Source organism: Canis lupus, chromosome 1 (assembly GCF_003254725.2).
Source record: "Canis lupus dingo isolate Sandy chromosome 1, ASM325472v2, whole genome shotgun sequence".
NCBI lineage: Eukaryota > Metazoa > Chordata > Mammalia > Carnivora > Canidae > Canis > Canis lupus.
The window spans coordinates 99388653-99403928 of record NC_064243.1 but is presented as its reverse complement, the minus strand read 5'-3'; the positions used below and the strand labels follow the sequence as shown (position 1 = coordinate 99403928).

The 15276-nt window shown below is 40.5% G+C and overlaps 1 protein-coding gene and 1 long non-coding RNA gene across 7 annotated transcripts in view; one reads left to right on the top strand and one right to left on the bottom strand.

Annotated features, from left to right (window-relative positions):
• The window catches only part of LOC118350747 (uncharacterized), a 78939-nt gene that overhangs the window by 29299 nt on the left and 34364 nt on the right, over positions 1–15276 (bottom strand). The window lies entirely within an intron of this gene.
• The window catches only part of MFSD14B (major facilitator superfamily domain containing 14B), a 75657-nt gene that overhangs the window by 42838 nt on the left and 17543 nt on the right, over positions 1–15276 (top strand). For all 6 annotated transcript variants that reach the window (XR_003126883.3, XR_003126882.3, XM_049093341.1 and 3 more), the window contains 2 exons: positions 12229–12356; positions 14905–15019. Coding sequence is in view for 4 of the 6 variants with exons in the window: in XM_049093341.1 (XP_048949298.1) it covers positions 12229–12356; positions 14905–15019 (243 nt within the window). In the remaining 2 variants the exon portion in view is untranslated. The remainder of the gene's footprint in view (positions 1–12228; positions 12357–14904; positions 15020–15276) is intronic.

Below are 15276 nucleotides of genomic sequence, written 5' to 3'. Positions count from 1 at the left end.
TGGGAAAAGATTTCCTTTTCTTAAAAAAAGAATTTATAAAGGAAAAGATTGAGTCTTTTATATCAGTATTTTAACATTGGTAAGGTCAAAATCACCATCATAAAAATTAAGAAAAATGACAAAATGTTATTTGCGATATGTATAATAGGAGGACTATATAAAAGTGCTCTCAAAGTAAACATGGGAAAATGATTGATATCCCAGAAGGGCAAGGAAGGATGTAAGCTAGCAGTTTACAAAAGATGTCAGTGTAAAAATAGTTTTTTTACTAGTAAGCAATGAATCCTAAATGAAATGAGATTATATTTTCACATAGATATTGGTAGAAAATTTCAACTGACAGTAACTAGTTGACTTTGTGGTAAATTAGTTCCCCATACATGTTGATAAGAGGATACGTTGGTGTAGCTTTCCTGGAAGGCAGTGTTTATTTTTATTTATTTATTATTATTTTTATTTTTTTGTATATTTTTTTTGTTGGAGTTCGATTTGCCAACATATAGTATAACACCCAGTGCTCATCCCATCAAGTGCCCCCCTCAGTGCCCTTCACCCAGTCACCCCAACTCCCAGCCCACCTCCCCTTCCACTACCCCTTGTTTGTTTCCCAGAGTTAGGAGTCTCTCATGTTCTGTCACCCTCTCCGATATTTCCCACTCATTTTCTCTCTTTTCCCCTTTAATCCCTTTCACTATTTTTTATATTCTCCAAATGAATGAGGCCATATAATGTTTGTTGGAAGGCAGTGTTTAAAGAACCTCAAAACATTCACTTATTTTAACAAAGCAAGTCAGTTTCTAGAAAATTGCTCTAATCATGTATTCAGAGGTTTAGGTAAAGGGCTGTTAGTAGTAGTAAATGTGGAAGCAAAAATGCCTTAAACTTAGAAGAAGTACTTTGTGGCACAGCCATATGATGTAATCCTGGTACATGAAGAAAGCATTTCTAAATAACACCACATAATGTGTGAGCCAAAAAGGTTGTAAAACTATAGTATGGTTTTGGTTTTGTTTTTACCAAAATACATATGGTAAGCAGGGGGGTAACGTGACTAAAATGAAGTCACCTGAAGTGTGAAAGCATGTGGATTTATGGATGATCTGCCATTTTCTTTATGTTCTTTCTTTTTAGATTTTCCACAGTTAACTTGTACCTTGTAAGTGTACTGTCATAATACATGGGTGAAAAAGTTTATGTTTAGGGTGAGCACTGCTAAAGGATACAAGAGAAAATAGACTGTGAATTCTCCAATTTTAGGTTTTTCTCTAGCAACTTTATTAAGGGAAAATACACATACCATGCAAGTCAACCATGCAATTAAAAGTATACATTCAGTGGGTTTATTGTGTTTACAGACTTGTATAGCCATCAGCACACAATTTTAGAATATTTTCATCACCCCCAAAAGAGCTCCTATACCCATTAGCAGTCACTCATTTGACCCCCGTCCTCTTCAGCTGCAAGCAAGCACAGATCTACTTTTCTGCCTCTTAGATTTGCGTGTTCTAACATCATAAATAGAACCATACTGGGGGCCTGGGTGACTCAGTTAAGCATCCAACTTTGATTTCGGCTCAGGTCGTGATAGTGAAGGCCTAAGATCGAGCCCCATGTTAGGCTCTATGCTCAGCTTGTCCTTCTGCCTCTGCTCCTGCCTTTGCTTTCTCTCTCTCTCAAATAAATAAAATCTCAAAAACACTTTTTAAAAAAACGAATGGAATCATACTTAAAATGGTCTTTGTGACTGCCCTCTTTCCATGGTGTCATTCAGACCCACCTGTGTTGTAGCACATGTTAGTACTTCATTCTTTTTATAGCCAAATAATATTCTATTGTATGAATATACATAGTTCATCTGTTAGTGATGAACATTTGAATTGCTTCCACTTCTTGGCCTGAATAACAATACTGCTGTGAACATTTGTATACAAGTTTTCATGTGGCTCTGTGTTTTCACTTCACCCTAGGAATACACCAAGGAGCACTAGAATTGCTAGATCACTTGATATTTTGATGGTTTTAATTATGTTTTCAAATTAACATCTTTTTAAACTCTCTTTCTGACAAGTCATATGTGTTCCTCATCCCACAGACTTTGGAGATATGGGTGGCTCAAGCCTTGGACAACAGTTTCCTCTATCTCTACACTCACTCCCTGGATGACATTATCAGACTTAACCACTTTTCAACTCTCAAGTAGATATCTTCCTAGACCTTAGCTCCAGACTTGCGTACCCAGTTGCCTTATTGACACTCTCTTTCCTTGTCTTATAAACATCTCAAAGTTATTACACCAAAACTAGTTCCTGATCTTCCTCTCCAGCCTGACCTGCTCATAAGCCTTCTTCATTTCAGTTACTGGTCATGTCATTCTCATTCAGACCAAAATCCCTGGAGTCGGTCTTGACTCCTTTCTTTTTCCAAACCCATTCCAGCAGCAGATTTTTTGGTTGTACCTTGAAAATAGATCTATGGGGCAGCCCAGTGGTGCAGCGGTTTAGCGCCGCCTGCAGCCCAGGGTTTGATCCTGGGGACCCTGGATCGAGTCCCACATCGGGCTCCCTGCGTGGAGCCTGCTTCTCCCTCTGTCTGTGCCTCTGCCCCTCTCTCTCTCTGTCTCTATGAATAAATAAGTAAAATCTTTAAAAAAAAAAAATAGATCTATGATGAAAATACTCCCTGGTCTCCTTTCAGAAAGTAGAGATCCTGATAACTACAGGTCTGCTTGTGGCTTTTTTTTTTTTTTTTTTTTTTTGAGAGAGAGTGAGAGAGAAAGAGAGACAGACACATACACAGAGATAGTGAGAGAGAGAACAAGCAAGCACAAGCCAGGAGAGGGAGGAGCAGACTCCCTGCTGAGCAGGGAGCCTGATGGGGGGCTCCATCCCAGGTCCCTGGGTTCATGACAAAGGCAGATGCTTAACCAACTGAGCCCCCCAAGCAAACCCCTGCTTGTGGCATTCTTTTTTTTTTTTTTTTTTTTTTAAGGTTTTATTTATTCATGAAAGACAGGCACACAGAGGCAGAGACACAGGCAGAGGGAGAAGCAGGCTCTGTGCAGGAAGCCTGTTGTGAGACTCAATCCTGGGACTCCAGGTTCATGCCATGGGCCAAAGGCAGGCACTAAACCGCTGAGCCACCCAGGGATCCTCTGCTTGTGGCATTCTTAACCAATTCCATCTCTGCTCCATTTTCTACTCTGGCATCATCCCTGGTCTCTTCTATACTCTCTTCTGACCTTGCCCCAACCAAAGCTTCCTTAGTCTGTGCTTGCTTGAGGGCTTTGCAGGTTCTGTTTTTCTTCTGCTTGCTTTCCCCCAAATACTGGCCTCATTCCCTAACCCTTAGCTCTTTACCAGATGTCATTTTTTAGTGAAGCCTGTACTGACTACTGTCTTGAATAATGTAGCCTGTTCTCATCACCTCATTCCCCCTACTCTGCTTTTTCTCCAGAAGCATTATAATTTCACCTCTGACATGCTATATATTTTGCTTTGTGTTGTTATTGTGTATCCTTCTCAACCTTTCTCTTTTAGACTGGAACCTTCTTGAAGGCATGAATTTCTGTCTGCTTTGCTTACTGTTATCCTCAGTACCTAGAACAGTTTTTGACAAATGACGGATGCGCAGTAAATATTGATTTAATATTTCTTTCCAGTCTTTCTTTTTTAAGGCTTTATTTATTTATTCATGAGAGAGAGGCAGAGACGCAGGCAGAGGGAGAAGCAGGCTCCTCACAGGGAGCCTGATGTGGGACTTGATCCTGGGATCGAGATCATGCCTCCTGAGCCGAAGGCAGACGCTCAACCGCTGAGCCACCCAGGCGTCCCTTTCCAGTCTTTTTCTTTTTTTTTCTTTTTTTTTTTTTTAATTTTTCTTTTTTTTTATTTATTTATGACAGTCACAGAGAGAGAGAGAGAGAGGCAGAGACATAGGCAGAGGGAGAAGCAGGCTCCATGCACCGGGAGCCCGACGTGGGATTCGATCCCGGGTCTCCAGGATCACGCCCTGGGCCAAAGGCAGGCGCCAAACCGCTGCGCCACCCAGGGATCCCTTTCCAGTCTTTTTCTATGCATTTTTAAATAGTCAAGATCCAGTTTACACAGAGACTGTAATTTTGCTCTTGTATCCATCAGCAATCACTAATTATATCATAGTAATTTCTCCATGACATTAAAAACTATATGAAGTATAGGCAGCCCTCTTTTTGCACATTCCAGTGTGCACAAATTGGAGTTATTCAAGTTCAGGTAAAAAATACCAGCCCCCTGCAACATTATAGTTCAAATCTCTGTTACCATGGTGTATTAACTGTGAGTAACTGCATAAAGTATGAACTGCTGCTGGTTCATCTGTCCACAGAACACTACAAAAATAAGATGAACCTCATGATCAGTAACCATTCATGGTACTTCAAAATGTTGGTGACTCATCACTGTGTATCTCTTCATTCCTGCACAGACAGCAAAGCATGTAGCTGTGTTGCCTCCTTGTCTCCAGTGATAAACCCATATGACAGTTGACAGAAATGGATTATTGAAAAGGAACTCAGCCAACAAGGTTGGAAGTGCAGTGAGAAGTAATTACTGATAATGCTAGAAGTGAGATCAAATAGAACCTCTGCATAGTTATAGAAGAAATAAGCTGGTTGAGGCGTACAGCCAGCAGAATTTAGTAAAGATAAACTCATCAGTGTAAAGGAGAACAGTGTGATGAGGAAGATGTCCCAGGGGAAGTGAAGTCAGCAGAAGGCTTCACATTAAAGGAATTGTTGGGATGGTATTTCATGACATTGAAAACACAAAGGACAAAATGTTGGAAATTGATTCAGATTTAGAAAGAGGTCTGACAATTTGCCAATGTACAGAAGATAGATCCTCACTGCATGTCATTAGTTATATGGCTTAGTAGGAAGTCAAGCACTGTTTAAATGACTCTTGATAAGTTTTTTTTTTTAAGGTTTTATTTATTTATTCATGAGAGACAGAGAGAGAGAGAGAGAGAGAGAGAGGCAGAGACACAAGCAGAGGGAGAAGCAGGCTCCACGCAGGGAGCCTGATATGGCACTTGATCCCAGGACTCCGGGATCACGCCCTGGGCCAAAAGCAGGTGCCAAACCACTGAGCCACCCAGGTGTCCCTTGATACATTTTTTATATGAAATATACTTTATTTCTTAAGGTTTTAAATTACAGTGTAAATAAATATTGGTAAATATTAGTTTTCATGTTTTTTTTCTTTTCACTAGTATTAAGAGATTAATAATATAAATAATATATATTAAAGGATTTAAGAAATAGACTTCACATGATTTTGGGGCTGGCAAGTCTGAAATATGTAGGGCAGGCAGAACTTTTTCTTCCGGAAACCTCAGATTTTGATCTTAGACCATCAACTAATAGGATGAGCCCCCTCCCATATTATTGAGAGTAATGCCCTTTACTTTAAAACAGACTAAAACAAAATACCTTCACAGGAACACCCACTCTAGCACTTGATTAAGTAACTGGGTACTATAGCCTAGCCAAGGGGACACCTAAAACTAACTTTCTTTTTTTTTTTTTTTTTTTTTTTTTAGATTTTTAGATTTTTTTTTATTTATTTATTCATGATAGTCACAGAGAGAGAGAGAGAGAGAGAGAGAGGCAGAGACACAGGCAGAGGGAGAAGCAGGCTCCATGCACCGGGGGCCCGATGTGGGATTCGATCCCGGGTCTCCAGGATCGCACCCTGGGCCAAAGGCAGGCGCCAAACCGCTGCGCCACCCAGGGATCCCCTAAAACTAACTTTCATAGTAGTTTTAGCTACACTTTGTAAAAAATGTAACACCAAAAAAAAAAAAAAAAAAAAAAAAAAGTAACACCAGACTGAGATGCCATGGTGTGACTTGGCAGATAAAATCTAGTTAATGACTGCTGGTTAATAGCTGGTGGAGTCACCATAATCATTTGCATCATTAAGACCAATTGGTCTGATGACCCAGTGTCTGCCTTGTAACTTCCTGAAACTTTTTTCTTTAGCATGTTTTATATTTATTACAAAATTAGACATCTTTATCAGTGTCCCAAACTCAGCAGGTCATGTGTCCAAGGCTGGATTACACCTAGACTGATCAGTATGCAGTGGGTGGCTCTAAAGCAGGAAGTTATAATCTTTTCTAGCTTTGACATCACAGTGAAGGCTTGGGAAAAGGGAGAAAGTAGAAGACCCAGAGGGCCAGTTAATGGGGTAGCAACAGAGGTTCACATGCAGATGTGCTGCTTCTCAGTCTAGAATGGACCATGAGGGAAATGTCATGTGAACCCTCTGCCAGGATGGCTCTTCCAGGGGTCAAGTTTCTGTAGGCCCAGGACTTGCTCAGCTGTCTCATTCTGCTACTTAAATGAATTAAATCATCGAGCAATGTTTAGCATAGTAGCTTAGCATTAAGGACACACAGAAACTTTGGGCTTATTTTTTATTTGAAAAAAGGTTTATTTGGGTGGCTGTGAGGGTGTAGAGGGAGAGTGAGAAACTCTAGCAGACTCTACACAGTGTGGAGCCAGATGCAGGGCTCAACGTCATGACCCTGAGAGTGTGACCTAACATTCCCTCAAGCTACTCCTTGGTATTAGTAAGTACAGAATAGTTTTCCTACACAAACACATGCCAACATACATATGGAATAATCTTCTTTTTTTAAGATTTTATTTCTTCATTCATGAGAGAGAGAGAGAGAGAGAGAAGGCAGGGACACAGGCAGAGAGGGAAGCAGGCTCCCTGTAGGAAGCCCAATGTGGGAGTCGATCCCGGAATTCCCGGATCATGCCCTGAGCCAAAGGCAGACGCTCAACCACTGAGCCAGCCACCCAGGTGTCCCTACAGGGAATTATTCTTAGTTGGGACAAGAACTTAAATAAAGACTATCCTTTTTATTTGTAAATAAAAATTTCAGACTACCTACTTTAAAAATAACTTCATAAATTTTAAGAACAGTCTTTTCATGACAGACTGCTAGATTATCCATTTAATAAAATAGTTGTGGGGTACCTGGGTGGCTCAGTCAGTTAAGCATCCAACTCTTGGTTTCAGCTCTGTCCCCCTCCCTCTGCCCCTCCTGCTCTTGCTCTCTGAAATAAGTAAATAAATCTTTAAAATAAAAATGTGTAAGAGCGCCCACAGGTAGGAAAGACTAGTACTTTATGTGCTTTAGGTTGGAGACCCTAAAGTGTTAACAGATTATTTTAATAATTGGTTTGAATCGTGGGCTTCAGGGTTAGGGCTCAGATTCTGGAGCCACCTCACATCTGAGCTTACTCCTGCCTCTGCTGCTTATGAGCCTTGGGCTAGCTGCTTACCATAATAACACCTACCTCACAGTGTAAGGACACGCATGGGAAAGGCGTGGAAAAGTTTGGTGTATGTGGATGCTACAAAGTTATTGTTATTACTTTAAAATACACTGGGCTTTCTTGGAGTTAGAATTTGAAGGAGTAGCCCTACTACTTCTAAGATTAAGGAAACATCTGTTTACTTATGTTTTTATTAAAACAATTTAATTTCTCTTTCATCTGCTTTTTGCTTCTTCTTTCCTTTAATGAGTCTTCCGTACTTCTTTTCCTTTATCTCAAAACAAAACACCTTAGCCCTCCTGCCCATATTGTTCTTCCCTTGAAGTCTCTGGCACCAGCTGTTCTTTGACCCCTCTCCAGCTTTGCAGGTTCACTTTTCCAGACTTTGATTGACACATTTCTCATTTGCCCTCTTGCTGATTGATGCATACCCTGTGAAGGGAAGCTTTATACTGTGCAGGGTCTCAGTGGGCCCTAGCCCAGAGAGGACCCTGTGCTGGTATAGATGAAAATACTTGTACTTGTCAATTATACAAATAAAAACACAGTTCCAGGGAATCCTGGGTGGCTCAGTGGTTGAGCGTCTGCCTTTGGCTCAGGTCGTGATCCCGGGGTCCTGGGATCAAGTCCTGCATCAAGCTCCCCACAGGGAGGGAGCCTGCTTCTCCCTTTGGCTATGTATGCATCTCTCTTGAGTAAATAAAATCTTTGGGCAGCCCTGATGGTGCAGCTGTTTAGTGCCACCTTCAGCCCCAGGGTGTGATCCTGGAGACCCGGGATCAAGTCCCACATCAGGCTCCCTGCATGGCGCCTGCTTCTCCCTCTGCCTATGTCTCTGCCTCTCTCTCCCCCTATGTCTATCATGAATAAATCAATAAAATCTTAAAAAAATAAAATCTTTATTAAAAAAACACAGTTCCATTTGTATAATTTTCTCTTTGATCTTTTAAGAAATGAGATAAAGGTCATTATTAGTAAATTACCATATAAAATATCAAAATGAACAAATCTCACTTTGGGGTAACCAGGTCTACATGTTGCAAGTTCCTCATAGTTTATTGAAGAATACTGAGAGTTTGTCACAGTGTGTGAACTTTTCATGGAAAACTGAAATTATCAGAAATTGTTAAATGACTTTGTATTCTATTCTTCAGTGGAGCCACTGCTCCCTCACATTCATTTGCAAAGTTAATTATACTATTTGAAAGAAAAACATTTTTATTTTTTTTTAATTTTTTAATTTATTTAGGATAGTCACACACACAGAGAGAGAGAGAGGCAGAGACACAGGCAGAGGGAGAAGCAGGCTCCATGCACCGGGAGCCTGATGTGGGATTCGATCTCGGGTCTCCAGGATCGCGCCCTGGGCCAAAGGCAGGTGCTAAACCGCTGCGCCACCCAGGGATCCCCGAAAAACATTTTTTAATTCTAAAAATAGTAACCCAACTATTTTAAACATTAGTGAAATGTTTGCCAACTGCTTATGTTAAGGAAAACATTGCTTAAAGCTTTTATGATGGCTAAGAAAAAAATTTTTATGATGGTATATAAAGTGTAAAGTTCACGTATATTGGTTTCAGGTGAGTTGTATTTGTCATTCTTTGTATGTTTTAAAATGTTCAGTGAATAATGGCATTTAATTGAACAATAAACTCTTAACTGCTACTGTGTCAAATTAGAGCTTAAACCTCATGTCAGAAATACTGGCCAAGGCACTTGGGTGGCTCAGTTGGTTAAGCATCTGACTTTTGATACTAGCTCAGGCCGAGATCCCAGAGTCCTGGGATCAGGGTCAATCTCCCTGCTTAGTGAGGGTCGGGTCTACTTTTCCCTCTCCCTCTGCTGCTCCTCCTGCTTGTGATTTCTCTCTCTCTCTGTCAAATAAATAAAATCTTTTTAAAAAGAAGTACTGGCCAATTATGTTACCTTCAACACCCATGTCCTCTGGGAAGTTAACTAACTGCAGTGACTGTGTGAACCATGGGTTCATTTTGCTGTCCACACCACGACTCCTACACACCATGTTGTCTCTAGTACTGGTTGGACTATGATAGCATAGTGTCAGTTGATCCTCATTATGTTTGGATTTATATTTGCATATCCACCTATTCACTGAGTTTATTTGTAACCTCAGATCATTACAGTGCTTTTGTGTCATTTATGCAGCTAGGTGAGGTGGGGAGTGTAGCTGAGGTCCAACTTCTGTCTACTTGTTTGAAGTCCCAGACTGTACATGTATCCTTTTGCAGTCCATTTAGTGCCACATTTTGTGCATCTTTGTGTCTTTTGTTGGTGATTTGGCTATTTAAAATGTCCTCACATGTAGTATTAACTAGTATCTCTAAGTGCAAGAGGTCTGTGATATGCCTTATGGAGAAAATATACTATCAGATAAGCCTGAGTGCCTAAACAGGCATGAGTCATGGTGCTGACTGCACCATGCTTGGCTTTCTCATTTTCTGTTTAATATACTGTCAGATAAGCCTGAGTGCCTAAACAGGCATGAGTCATGGTGCTGTTGGCCAAGAGTTCAATATTCATAAGTCAACAATACATATTAAATAAAGTGTCTTTAAACAGAAATACACACAAATCATGGTTGTGTATTGATTGGTTAATGAAAACGGGTGACCAGAGCCTTGCAGGAAATTAACACTATGTTTCCCTAAGGAGCAGTGGTTCCACATTCTCTAACTCAGTGTTTGTGGCAGCCTTATAGATCATAACTACTGTGGGTAATGAGAATCACAATATTTCTGATAAGGACAAGAGCTTTGAGGTCTGCCTGGTGCTAATTTTTAAACGTTTTGTTCTCATTTGCAAATTGTGTCCTGTCTTCTGGACTGAAAAGTACTTGCCCCATCAGTCAGGGTACAGGTGTCCTCAATGTGCTGCTCTAATAATGAAGCCTAATAGGATGTAGGGCCAGATGGAGGAGTGAAGAAATCACTCTAGGATAGGAGAAGTCTTTGATATTTTAGAAATTCACGTTTTCCAAAGAGGCAAGTACAGCTGACCCTTGAACAAACCTAGGGTTGAGCTACATGGGTCCACTTGTATGCAGACTTTTTGTTTTGTTTTGTCTTTGATAAATGCAGTACAGACTGTAAATGTATTTTCTCTTATGATTTTCTTAACACTTTTCCTCTAGCTTACTTTAAGAATACAGTGTATAAATACATAAAACTTTTAAAATATTGTGAACTGGCTGTTGTTGATAAAGCTTCCCGTTAGCAGTAGGCTCTTAGTAGTTAAGTTTTTGAGGGAGTCGAAGTTACGTGTATCTCTGACTGCATGAGGTCGAGGGTGTTTGTGCCCAACCCTTGTGTTCTTCCGGGGTCAGCTGTGTGGGATTGTATTTTAGTGTCTTAGTAAAAAAGTAGGTTGTCCCAGAAGATACTTTCAATATCTATTGTTGTCAGGAAGAATTTGATTTAAATAATATTTTAATGGATTAATTACCATTTATATCTATAATCTGGAAGACAGAATATTTTTTTTTCTGTAAAAACTATATTATTTTAAATATAATTTTAATGGTTGGCTTTCTAATCTTCTGTTTAAAAATGGCATACAGAGACACCTGGGTGGCTCAGTGGTTGAGTATCTGCCTTTGGCTCAGGGCATGATCCCAGGCCCTGGGATCAAGTCCTACATCGGGCTTCTTGCAGGGGGCATACTTCTCCCTCTGCCCATGTCTCTGTAGAGTAGATGGACAAATAACAAATGTTGAAATGACAGGAGAGAGAGAGGTACCACGTGGGAGGAGTTTGTCTCACACCCCACAAAAACCAGTGTGGGGACCTTAGAGATAGATACAGGAGGAGGTGCTTCTACCCCTGGAGTCGTGAAGAATGTCTGGTGGTTTACCTACCAAGGCCCCCTGTGGGATGTGTGTGGAGATACAGTGCAGGCCCACTGGCACAGAGGAGAGTGATATGCTCAGAGAACTGCCTCTAGAGTCAGAGCACAGGACATGTCAGGTGCCAGATCTGGGAGGGTCCTTTTTGTAGGCACTGCTGAAGCCATTGCAGATAAACAGTAGGAACTATAATGAACATCCATGTACTTCTCACCCACTTTCATTATTTATCAACGTTTTCCTACTCTAGTCTCATCTCAGTTCTCCCCCACCCATTTTTTATAAAAGCAAAGTTGAGACATTCATTATTTCACCCATAAATACCTACTGAAAAATTTAGACTGCAGAGTGGAGAACACTGCAGGGTTTTAAAGATTTTTTTAAATTATTATTTTAGAGTCAGAGAGCGCCCAAGGAGGGGAGGAGCAGAGAGGGAGGAAGAGGGAGAGAATCAGAAACAACCCTGCACTGAACATAAAGCCTGATGCAGGACTCAGTCTTGTGGTCCCAAGGTCATGACCCAAGCAGAAACCAAGAATTCGACCTTAACAAGCTGAGCTACCCAGGCACCCTGAGACTACTCCAGGGCTTGAAAAGAAGGGATGAGAGCAGAGGTTTGCAGCTTATCACGGGGAGCACATATTGTAGGGAGGACCAGGGTCAGGGGCCAGGTGGACAAGAGAGGTCTTCAGTGCAGCAGTTGATTTGGGCTACACATATTTTTTTTAACTGTATTAAGTTTCTGGCCTCTTCCTGTGTGCTTGGTGTGTTCATCTCATGGGTCCCTGTAGGTGGACACAGCTCATACCCCCTCTCTGGTTTCTCCTGAAAAACAAGCTCATCCCTCTTTTTCCCTTTTCTAACAGCATGACTAGAAATTCATTAGAATGTTTTTAAATGACAGTTTGTATTTAATGCTTCAAATTACTCTGTTTTGGGGACAGTAAAATAAATGGGAGCATTTAGAAAGTAAGAATTACAAGTGATTGCGCAATCACGTTGTCAATTTGACCTTTGCTTCTCCTTTCCTCTCCAGGGCCTGCTATCTTTTCTGAGTGCCCCCCTCATAGGCGCTCTGTCTGATGTTTGGGGGAGGAAACCCTTCCTCCTAGGCACTGTGTTCTTCACCTGCTTCCCAATTCCACTGATGAGGATCAGCCCGTGGTGAGTTGCTTGGCCCTCCAACATGACTGACTGTTCTGGATCACATGTGAATAATACATCTGTAAAGCATTTCTTAACCATTTTAAAGCAGTTGATACCTTTATTTTTATTGATCTTTATGTAATACTGAAAGCCTTTTTGGGCTCTAAGGTGTTTAAGATGTCTCTCAGCGCCGCCGTTGTTGCTACCAAGTCACTTAAAGTATTGGGACCCCTGGGAGGGGACTGACAGTCCCTGTACTCACCCCTGTGGCTCAGTGACCTACAAATGTGTTGTCATTTCACTGCTCTAGGGCACTGAATGAACATAGCTTATGTCAATCGATAGCAGTCACTTTTGAGTATAGTGTAATTAGACCATAGCCTGTTTTTTTTTTTTTTTTTAAGATTTTATTTATTCATGAGAGACAGAGAGAGAGAGAGAGGCAGAGACATAGGCAGAGGGAGAAGCAGGCTCTCTGCAGGGAGCCCAGTGTGGGACTCAATCCCAGGACTCCGGGATCACACCCTGGGCCAAAGGCAGGCACTAAACCGCTGAGCCACCCAGGCGTCCCAGACCATAGCCTGTTTTAAATCATACTATGAATTTGAATTTTTTTTAATTTATGATAGAGAGAGAGAGAGAGAGGCAGAGACACAGGCAGAGGGAGAAGCAGGCTCCATGCACCGGGAGCCCGACGTGGGATTCGATCCCGGGTCTCCAGGATCACGCCCCGGGCCAAAGGCAGGCCCTAAACCGCTGTGCCACCCAGGGATCCCTATGAATTTGAATTTGATCTCATTTTTTTTTTTCATGATAAATAGGGAGAGAATATTTAGCATATAACCAAGTACCAAATATGGTTGGAATTTGCACCTGAGCTGTACCATAGTTGTTTTCCTTGGTTCCAGAGGATGGTATTTGGCCAGAATTTCTGTTGCTGAGATGCTTGTCATAAGGTGTGAGGAGCACACCTTAGAATAGAAAATTTTTTGTGTTTCTTTTTATTTTTGAAAAATTTTATTTATTCATGGGAGAGACACAGAGAGAGGCAGAGACACAGGCAGAGGGAGTGAAGCAGGCTCCATGCAGGGAGCCCAATGTGGGACTTGATCCCTGGACCCCAGGATCACAACCTTGAGCGGAAGGCAGATGCTCAACCACTGAGCCACCCAGGTGCCCCTGTGTTTGTTTCTTTCCTCCTTTCCTTTCCCTTTCCCTTCCCTTTCCCTTTCCTTTCCTTCTTTCCTTTCCTCTTTTTCTTTTCTTTTCTTTTCTTTCTCTCTTTCTTTCTTTCTTTCTTTCTCTTTCTTTCTTCTTTTCTTTCTTTTCTTTCTTTTCTTTTCTTTTCTTTTTTCTTTTCTAATGCATTAATATTTCCTTTTTTTGGCTCCATGTGAAAACGTCTTCTTTTGATTATCTGATAATTTTATGTCAGTGTTTGTCATATTGTAGATATGTTGGTTACCCATAGTGTGGATCATTTTATTTTCTACTAGATGATGAGTTTTTATCAAATACTTTTGATACTGAGTCTTTCTGTTCAAGAAGTCATGCTTTTCCAATAAAAGAGGGCGTTTTTAAAATGTCCTCAGTACCGTAAAATAATTTTTCTTTAGATCTTGAAATGATTTTGCCTCTTTCCTTCATTTTTATGTTATTGCTTTTGTTTATATTGATTAATGAATAATGTTAAATAAAAGTGATAATGATGGACTTAATATCTCTTGTCTATAAAGAAAATGTTGTAATGGTTCATCATTTGAGTGTGAAGGGAACTTTGCACTGAAAAATACCTGTTACTATGAAGAGTTATATTAATAGATTTTCTAATATTGAAATATCTTATGTCCTAGGATAAACCCTACTTTTTGTTCTGTGAAATATGATTGAAATTTTAGTCTTAAATACATTGTCTTTGTTGTGATTTCTGCTTTTGGATAGCTCTTTTATTTCTGCTTTAAGATTTTATTATTAGAGAGCACACAGAAGTGGGGGAAGGGGCAGAGAAAGGAGAACCAGACTTCCTGCTGAGCCAGGATCCCCACAGGGGGCTGGATTCCAGGACTCTGGGATCATGACCTGAGCTGAAGGCAGCACTCAACCAGCTGAGCCACTCAGTCTAACCCTTATTCTTTTCATTTTTTCAGCTGCATGTACTGACATCCTTTAAGCACTTAATTGGTGTGTTTCCACTTCTTCCCCATCTTGATTACCATTTTATTAGTTGTCCTTTATATCTTTAAATATACATATACATGTATTTTTTATTTTTATTTAATATTTTATTTATTTATTCATGAGAGACACAGCGAGAGGGAGAGGCAGAGACACAGGCAGAGGGAGAAACAGGCCCCATGCAGGAAGCCCGATGTGGGACTCGATCCCGGGTCTCCAGGATCACGCCCTGGGCCGAAGGCATCGCTAAACCAGAGCCACTGGGGCTGCCCTATATTTGTTTATAAATTTATTTCTTGGTTTATAATCCTTATATGATATCTTTGGCTCTGGTTATAAAAGTGTATGCACACTTCCTCTCTCCCGGGTAATTAAAATAATCTTTTTGTAGGTGGTATTTTGCAATGATCTCTGTGTCTGGAGTCTTCTCGGTCACATTCTCTGTGATATTTGCCTATGTAGCTGATGTCACTCAAGAACACGAGCGAAGTACTGCGTATGGATGGGTAAGATTATAGTTTATGGTTTTTTAACCAGAGAAGTAATGAATTAGCATTCTATTTAAAATGTACTGGAAAAAAATAATAAAATGTACTGGAAAGTAAGATTTAAAATAAATTGTAAATACTGACTTACATAAAAAAATCTAAAGCAGCTGAAATAAAAAAGGAGATTTTATGAAGTTTAAAATAGTAAGATGGAAATTACTAGTAATATATCCTCTAGTTTTAGGGTTGGAAATTTGGCAGGAAGTTGTGAGTTG